At 43.0% G+C, this 9,530-nt stretch overlaps 1 protein-coding gene across 2 annotated transcripts in view; it reads right to left on the reverse strand.

Annotated features, from left to right (window-relative positions):
* Nucleotides 1–9,110, reverse strand: part of ncapd3 (non-SMC condensin II complex subunit D3) — a 54,244-nt gene extending 45,134 nt beyond the window's left edge. Inside the window, exons 1-9 of one of the 2 annotated variants that reach the window (XM_033049865.1) lie at nt 8,982–9,110; nt 8,810–8,951; nt 7,106–7,266; nt 5,336–5,498; nt 3,677–3,861; nt 2,563–2,727; nt 1,631–1,692; nt 854–941; nt 628–764 (exon numbers count right to left, since the gene is read on the reverse strand). In XM_033049865.1, the coding sequence (XP_032905756.1) occupies nt 628–764; nt 854–941; nt 1,631–1,692; nt 2,563–2,727; nt 3,677–3,861; nt 5,336–5,498; nt 7,106–7,266; nt 8,810–8,870 (1,022 nt within the window). In that variant the 5' untranslated portion in view covers nt 8,871–8,951; nt 8,982–9,110. Of the gene's footprint in view, nt 1–627; nt 765–853; nt 942–1,630; nt 1,693–2,562; nt 2,728–3,676; nt 3,862–5,335; nt 5,499–7,105; nt 7,267–8,809 lie in introns of both variants that reach the window. The other variant, XM_033049866.1, reaches the window with a different exon arrangement.
* Between the last annotated feature and the right edge of the window lie 420 nt (nt 9,111–9,530).

Below are 9,530 nucleotides of genomic sequence, written 5' to 3' on the forward strand. Positions count from 1 at the left end.
TTTACCCTATTTCCCTCTTGATTTTATACACCTCTACAAGATCAGCCCTCAACCTCCTATCTTCCCGACCACTCCCTACAACACAGGCCCTCAAGTCCTGGCAACATCCTCGTTAATTTTCATTGCATTCTTTCCAGCTTCAGGACATTCTTCCTATAACAGGGTGTCTAAATCGGAACCCAGTGCTCCAGGCGTGGCCTCATCAAAATCATCCAGTCTTTCTTGCTCAGCACACTATCACAGATATTTTCGTTGTTCTCTCTATTTTTCCTCTTATGCAGTTAAAACATCTTTGATTTCTAACAATCACTATATCTGATGAATGGTCATCAAATGCTCGTCTCCCCACAAATTGCGCTTGATCTGCTTAGTCTTTCCAAAATTAATTTTACTTTGGGATTCCTAGTCTCCATCTTGGGTTTGTTGCAGACAAGTTGAGAGATTACCATGATTAGTCAACAACTCTTATAACAAAGTGGCAAATTAAACATGGCTGAAGAAGTTTCACATTTGTTTCAATCAAGAAATTCCCGCGTAGCTATCTGGTCAACTCCATTCTTAAATGTGAAAAATTGCACAAACCCTAGAATTTGTTCTAAAAAGAAAAGTTTGGCGAGAATTACTGACCTGACAAATGTAATGGCTTGATCTCTGGCAATGATAGTTCGTTGTCCCACTACCAAGACAGCAACAGATCTGGTGCCGTTCACACCACTCAGCATTAATATTATACTCAACAGTCTTTGAAACAGGCAACGCAGTGTCTGGAAAATATATATTTTTAAATCCATGATATTAATTATTTCAAACGTGCCAAAACAAACCTCATGGAAAAATAAAATTAAAACAGTACCTTATCAACATCACCATGTTTGGGTGAACACAGTAATTTAAGTCCATAATATGCTAATTCAGGCACAGTCTTCGTTCTTTCAAAGTTTCTAGCATAAAACAAAAGAGGCGAAATTGATAGTAAAAATCCATTCAACTGGATTTTAAACATACATATGAGCTTAGTAAGAATATATTGCAAATGTTTCCAGCTCCTCTTGGATAACGTTTAAGGCTATTGTTGAATCCCCAAACATTATATCCGAAAGCCTTGAAATTAATTAAAAATAAATTAAAAAAACATGCTAGAGTTTAAGAAAGAACTGCATATACTGGAATGAATTGGGTCTCTCTAACCCCCCCCCACCCCCCCGATTCATACCTATTTCTCCCCTACTTTCCTTTGGCTTCACAAATCGCAACTGATCAACCCTTTTGTCTCACATCTTATGTCTTGTCATCTCTGACCTTTGTCCAACTATTTGCCCACCAACCAATTAACTGGCAGGCCTTGCCCTTCCCCGAGTCTCATCCAACTTTCTACACCCCTACCACTCTCACCAAACTCACACCAGTGGCAATCAGTCCAAAGAAGGGTCCCGACCCAAAACGTCACCTATTAATATTCTCCAAGATGTTGCCCAACCGCTGAGTTACCCCAACACTGCTTTATTTTCCCCCCTCTGCTGAGTGTAATACCATTTTCCGTGTATTGTCTCGCCAGTATTACTCTGGATCACCGTTTAGGCCTCTGGTTTACTAATTAAGTACTTTAATCATCACAAATCTGCATACTTACATTGGATCTGAAAGTTGTAATCCTCCAGGTACAGGCTCAAAATTGGTCAGATCAGTGAATAGCTGCAAAGAAAGTGAAAATACACAATATATAAATCAATAGCTCAGTATCAATTAAACCCAATACCATCAATTCTCAGTTACAAAACTTGAGAAACAATATTCCACAAATCTATCCGTGTCTCCTTCCTCCTCTAGTAAAGTATCGCAACATATCAACATACAATCGGTTCGTCTTTGAACTCCAACTAAGTTTCTCAACTGTAGACAAAATGCTGTAGACACAAAATGCCAGAGTGGGACAGGCAGCATCTGGAAAGAAGGAATGGGTGATGTTACAGGTCGAGACCCTTCTCTAGACCCGAAACATCACCCATTCCTTCCCTCCAGAGATGCTGCCTTTCCCACTGAGTTACTCCAGCATTTTGTGCCTATCTTCAGTTTAAACCAGTATCTGCAATTCATTCCTACATATTTTTCTCCTCAATAGGTCTATTGCTCCACAGATTTTACTTACTATTATATTTTCACATGCATTCTTATAAATGAAATGTTATTAAATAAGGATCGATCCCGGGTCTGGCACTGTAGGCCAGCAACTCTATCGCTGCGCTCCTGCGCCACCCTACTCTGTTATGCTCCCCCCCCTTTTTTTTAAACTTTCTAATATTTGACTCTTAATTGGGTCCTTGTCTCCTGCAGGTGCTCCGGTTTCCTCCCGCATTCCAAAGACAGTCAGGTTTGTAGGTTAATTGGCTTGGTAAATTTGTAAATTGTCCCGTGTGTGTAGGATAGTCTTAGTGTACGGGGATCGTTGGTCAGTGTGGACTGGGTGGTCCAAACGGCCTGTTTCCAGGCTGTATCTCTAAACACTTAAAGAATAAAAAACATTTTAATTCAAAGTAGCAACACTATAACATGTAATATCTTTACCTGCAGACAATGGAGAGCATTATCGGGTTTGTCCTTCAAAGGGAAATTAGAAAGCAATCGCAGGAAATTCTTCAGCAAAGAGAAAATATCATTTCTGATCAGAAGCAGGTCACGTGTGGACAAATAGTCAGTATCTTCTTCATCATCTTCTTCCTCAAACATATCCTGAAGTGGAAGGCAGACAAAATGCTGGAGTAATTCAATGGGACAGGCAGCATCTCTGGAGAGAAGGAATGGGTGACTGTTTCGGGTCAAGACCCTTCGTCTGAAATGGGGAATGCACGTCTGACGAGAGAGCATTGATGTGAGTGAGCCCTGTGAATACCCGAGTAATTATCAGCTCAATGGATTTCATCTGGGAACACACTGTTATAAGCCAAAAAAAGAGAAGAACCGCCCTGTGCATTATGCAGCAGTAATCATAGAATCGTAAATTATAGAATGGTTCCAACACAGGATCAGGCCATTTGGCCCAGCATGTCCAGACAGACTCTTTGCAAAAACAACTCTTGTTCTCTGTAAGAACGTATTGCTGGTGCATACAGGACGCCATCAAGAGATTTGCTGCGGAAACTGACAAGGCAAATCTCTTCTATTGACACTTGTAAAACACTCCTTACAATGGAACACCCATTGATACTTTAAGGCAATCAAAACTAGCAATAGGATGCGGACATTGTGACTCCGTACTAATGTAACCACACAAAGGAAGAAATACATCTTGTAAATATTCATGTTAAATGCGCGACATTGAAAATGTTCATTTCTGACTTCTGGAGAAAAGCACCCTAAAGTCAGAATTGAACAGTAGTTCTCCATTCCTGCAAAGACAGTTCTCAGGAATGGAACACTGTGAAATCCAGGGAATGCCAGTATTTCTCTATTGACATTAAACATCTTTCGATAATGGTGGCAGTTAATGATTTCTCATCTTAATTTCTAATCACGTATCGTCAATAACAGGATTTCCTCACCGACATGTCATGTATAGTGATTTAATGCACAATTCCCATTTCTCAAAATACATACAGGCCCAAAACTATTTTTTTTAGCAAAGACACATCAAAAATCTGAATTCCTTTGAGAAATGCATGATTTACATTAATTTGCATACCTCATTAGTTTTCTGTCTAACTGGTCTGGCTCGCTTTCTTGCTTTGCCATCACCTCGAGAACTCTTTGCCTGGGTGTCCTTTTTCCGTTTTCGGAAATCTCCATCTGCTGCCGGCCAGTTCTTTTTAATCGTATCCAAACATTTGTTAAATAGCACTGGATGGAAGATACGGTTGGCAACACTTCCTGCAAAGCAAACCTAAAAATTACACAATGCAGCCTGACAACCGAAGTAATACTGTCACTCAAGGTTTCAATATTATTACAAAAGCTCTGTAAGAAATAATATTCCAGGAAACCATGTCGTGAGCTGGTGATCAAGATATGGACTCTGCAAAGTTTCCTGGAAGGAGAACATCTCAACACTTTTTTCCAAAAGTCGATCACATCCCTTAGATTAAGAACTGTAGAACTAGTCAGCCAAGAGGAATAGTGGGGTGTGATGACAAGAGACAAGCATACAGGGATCAAGACAGGAGCATCAATCCTTGCACCTGTGCAAGCGGCTCCAGCAGTCTGACTGGATGACAGCAGAAACTGCAGCACTGATGAGCAAACTGACCACAGCATTGTGGTACAGGAGGTCATTCAAGTTGATAAGAGTAGAGGAATGTCATAGGGATGATGTAGCTAGAAGGATAGATGCTGCTCCCACAAGCTTCTGAAGAAAGATCCCAAGCTGAAATGTCACCTATCCATCTTCTCCACAGATGCTGCCTGACCCACTGAGTTACTCCAGCACTGCCTTTTTTTGTAAACCAACATCTGCAGTTCTTTGTTTCCTTAACACTAGTAAGATGTTCAGCTCAGCATGTCAAAAAGAACTTCAAGCTAACTCAGTACTTCTGGAGGCCATCAATAGCAAGGATCAATTAAATAATCTTAATTGCCCAAAATAGCCATTTTACACAAATTGTAGTATGTCTTTGCAAATTACTTATTATTTCACCTATAGAGATGGTGTAGGATAAATAAATAAGTTCTCAGTGTGGAGGAGATGCACGTGTACACTGCAGGAAGAGGAGCTTGTGGAATGTGTGTTAGAACATCTAAAATGGTAATGTATGTTGGATCTTCCTTGCTAAGCGTACAACTATTGGCTCTCTGAGGAACCCCCAACACTTTCCATTTAAAGAGCATCTTCACAATCCTCAAACCCCAAGTATTTATTTCTAGAGCACCTCCAGAAGAATAAACAAGACAACTTTACAATCAGTTGTTTTAGCTCATAACTAAGGTTAAGATTATCACATCTGAAGAAGGGTCTCAACCCCAAACGTCACCTATTTCCTTCGCTCCATGGATGCTGCCTTACCCGCTGAGTTTCTCCAGCATTTTTGACTCCCCACATCTTAATGCAAGCTTCTTTATAAGAGCAGAGGCGTGGGTCACAATTAAATAATTGCCTGCATAACGACTTGCACCTTTTCAGATTGTAAATATGTCTTGTTTGCTGAATGGCAATCTGTGGGCTATTCCTGATATTCTGTGGGCTTTCCTTTTCCACCCTTTTCCCGTCATTTTCACTGTTATTTAATCGATTCAAAATAACGTATTGAGGTTATAATTCTATACAGAATGCCGCATTACGATAAAAAAAGATTTATTGCTGTCAACTTAGATTCTACTGCTAAGGAATGGATGAACTGTATAATCTCACCTGGGATTTCAAGGAGCAGGAAATACAGCCCAGCTGCATTTAAGGCACATTGTCTCTGGGTGACAGTAGCCTTTGTATCCTGAACCACATGGATAAAGTGATGTAACAGAGCAACAAGTGCTCGATGGGAGAGATTATTCTCCGCAAACACGGTCCAAACATCCTAAATACAAATATGGATTAACATTCAGAAAGAAAAATTAGATACAATTTAAAAAAAATTACATCCATAATCAAAAGCAGAGGGGATCTATCGCAGTCGCTGCCTCAAAAAGGCTGCCAGCATCATCAAGGATCCACACCATCCTGGCCACTCACTCATCTCCCCGCTGCCTTCAGGTAGAAGGTACAGGAGCCTGAAATCTGCAAATTCCAGGTTCAGGAATAGCTACTTCCCCACAGCCATCAGGCTATTAAACTCAACTCAAACAAAACTCTGATCATTAATAGCCCATTGCACTTTATCTGTTTATTTATATATGTGTATAATGTGTGTGTGTATATATATATATATATATATATATATATATATATATATTCATTGGTATATGGTCACACTGATCTGTTCAGTTCTGTATTTATTTATGCCTACTATATTCTGTTGTGTTGAAGCAAACCAAGAATTTCATTGTCCTATCTGGGACACATGACAATAAACTCTCTTGAATCTAATACACTTCTTCAGATGAATAGGTCACAAAATTAAGATCCAAACAGCATGGTTTTGGACCAAATAGATTTTATGCAAAAAAAAAAAAATGGTTGTGAAAAGTTAATCACCTCTACTAGATAATCCAAGAATGCATTCTGCACATACTACCAAGTTTGGTTGGAGGTAGGTGTAGCTGAGAATAAAAGCTCATTGTCCAACAACTTGTCTATTAAAAATCTTTCTCACTTGTAAACACATTTCACTTGCCAGGCTTTGTCTCTCCCTCCTGTCTTTTAGCTTTCTTCACCCCCAACACAATCAATCTGAACAAGGGTCTGAAACATCACCCATCCATGTTCTCCAAACATGCTGCCTGACCGTCCGAGTGACTCCAGCACTTTGTGTCTTTTTTTGTTAACCAGCATCTGCAGTTCCTTGTTTCTGCTTCTTACAATACTTGTCAATAAGACTTTAGAGCTTGCATTGGATATCTATATACATACAAAGTTAACCAGCTCTTGAATTACCAAAATAATTCAATTTTAAATAAACAATCAGTAAGTATTATCAACCAACATCAGAAAATTAAAAGTTGCTTTTGTAATATGTACCGCCGCCATAAGGTTATTGGAGTGAAACGTCATTACATCACAATGAGGAGAATATTGTGTAAACGATTGTGGCCCCACTAAATCAACAATCAACATACACATTTACCGATGCCTTAAATGTAAGCAATGGATATTTGAGGGCAGCAAGAGTGTAGATCATAATGTCCATTAAAAAATATCTACAAGGAAAGCAAGACAAAAGCTGCCTTTAACTTGGAACTGGAGATGCTGGTTTACGCTGAAGATAGACACAAAATGCTGGAGCAACTCAGCGGGACAGGCAGCATCTCTGGAAAGAAGGGATGGGTGGCATTTTGGGTAGAGACCCTTCTTCTGAATCCCATCCCTTCTCTCCAGAAATGGTGCCTGGCCCGCTGAGTTACTCCAGCATCTTATGTCTATCTTCAGTGAAAGGCAGCATCTTCAGTTCCTTCCTACACATTTTGTATGCCTTTAACCTGCATTGATAACAACTTGATTTCAGCAAGTTTCAGCCAGAATACTTACACCCACTTCCACATCTTGCTGCGACTGGTCAACAAACTTAAAGATACTCTTATAAAGTTGGGAGAATGCCTCAAGTGCATTTTCCGTAATCTCCTCTTCCAAGAATTCATCTAACGGTTCAGTCTCTGTAAAATCCACCTCCCATATCGTATCCACCCATGCTGAAAATATAAACATCAAGATTAAATATATCTGCCAAAAATTAACAGGAATAATGCAAGAAATGACATAACATCTATCTCTACATAACTAAAACTCTGAGTTAGCTGTGAGTCCCAATCGCACCGTCCCCCAGCTCCAGCCCCTTCACCTCTGGTCCTCCCCTCGTTGGCTCCTGCCCCCCTCCTCTGTGATACCCCCCTATCCCCCATGGTTCTTCCCCCGTCCTTTCTACGAGCTCTCTTCCCCCTCCCCTCCACCCTGCCAACACAACCCCCATCCTCCCCAGCCCAACCCCGCTCCAATTCCTGAGGAACGCGCTCCCCGACGGGGGCCAACCGATAACCACCCCGGACAAGGAGAGATGTGCAGCCGACGGTCCCAGGCCTGCTGGGGAATGCCGCCCACCCCGGAGCTGGAGCAGAGCCATCGCCTCCCTTCCGCGCCAGCCATAAGCCCGGTGCCGCCACAGCTACGGGCCGGTGCCCCGCCAGCCCAGGGCCACCGCAGACACCTCTCTCCGTTCCTGGACAGGGGCAGCCCAGCAGCAACTCAACAGCGCGCGCAGCACCGGAGACCCAGGCCTGACCCCGACCAAAACGCAGGTCTGCACACACGCAGCAGCCCAGCTGCCGAGAATGCTTATCTCGAGTGACCGATGACCTGGGCATGCGCAGTTGAAATACCGAACTCGCTTATTGAAGGTTTGTCTTATTCACATATACTTAAAAATCTACCAACTTCAGCCTGAATACAATTATCACAGTTCTCTGGCCTATAGAACTCCCAAAACAAACACTTCTTCAATGGAATGTTTCTACTCATCTCAACTATGTTGCCCGATTTCAAATCACAGAAGTGACATGTTATCATAACACAGGAAAACTGCCCAAACATTACCACGATTGCTAGCAATAAACATTTAAATGCAGAAAGATTGCGTTTATTAAAATATTTTTTTCATGACATTTGGATCCTCAAGTTTCCTAACTTTAAACTGTAGTCCCATCAACCCCATTATCAACTATAATCAAACCTCACTGACATGCCAACCAACTCTCTCTCCCCCCAATTCTTTTCCACCCAGCTACAGTCAATTTATAAAAAAACTACAACTTGAATCAAAGGGTCAACTTGACCCATAGAATCCTAATTTTGGACTCGCCAGTTACATAATGCTATTTTGGTATCTAGTCTGAAGAAATTTCGTGACAGCAGAAGATGTCGATTTCCTCCAATAAACAATCACAGCGTAAACAATGAATGGTGCCAGGCCTTTCATGAATTGGGTAAAGAAACATGTTTGCACAAAATAATAACAGATGCCCGCATCTTTCCGTTACCCCCTCCCCGTTCTGCCCGCTCCACCCTGTTACCCCGGTGCTGTTTTCCCCCGCTCCCGGCTCTGATCCCCTCGCTCTCCCCGTTACCCCCGTCACCCTGCCCATGTTACGCTGATCCCCGGTCACCCCGCTCTTCCTCCCCCACCCGCCCGTGTTACCGGCTATGATCCCCTCGCTCTCCCCGTTAACCCGCCCGTGTTACCGGCGCTGATCCGCCGCAGCCCGAGCGCCTCCAGTTCCCGCACCGCCGCCGCTCCGGCCATTGTTCCCGCCAAAACACCGCCACCGCACTCGGGACGCCAGCCAACGCCCGCGCTCCAGTCTCACTTCACCGCTGCTGCTGCTGTTGTTGTTGTTGTTGTTGTTGTTGTTGTTGCCGGCGTGTAATACCAACTGTAATTATTATTATTAATAATGATAATATTCCGCCTCATTCACATATATTTAACGTTTGTATTTCCCGCGACGGGAAGGCTTTTTCGCGCCTGCGCAGTCGGTTCCGGAGGCGGGTTTAAAAAAATAAATATATATATATATATATATATATATATAACTGGAGCATACTTAAAAATGCTGAGGGGTATTAACAGGCGAGGGTGAGGACGCATTTAATACCGGGGCGCGATTCCTCCGCTGAGGAATGTTGAAGAGAAACATCTCGGTGTTTGTGGGGAAAATGCTCCACGGTCACATGATGCGCGCTGGGTGCGGGGCAAAGGGGACGCATGCGCGCTGGGTGCGGGGCAAAGGGGACGCATGCGCGCTGGGTGCGGGGCAAAGGGGACGCATGCGCGCTGGGTGCGGGGCAAACGGGACGCATGCGCGCTGGGTGCGGGGCAAACGGGACGCATGCGCGCTGGGTGCGGGGCAAACGGGACGCATGCGCGCTGGGTGCGGGGCAAAGGGGACGCATGCGCACTGGG

This window comes from Amblyraja radiata, chromosome 33 (assembly GCF_010909765.2).
Source record: "Amblyraja radiata isolate CabotCenter1 chromosome 33, sAmbRad1.1.pri, whole genome shotgun sequence".
Taxonomy (NCBI): domain Eukaryota; kingdom Metazoa; phylum Chordata; class Chondrichthyes; order Rajiformes; family Rajidae; genus Amblyraja; species Amblyraja radiata.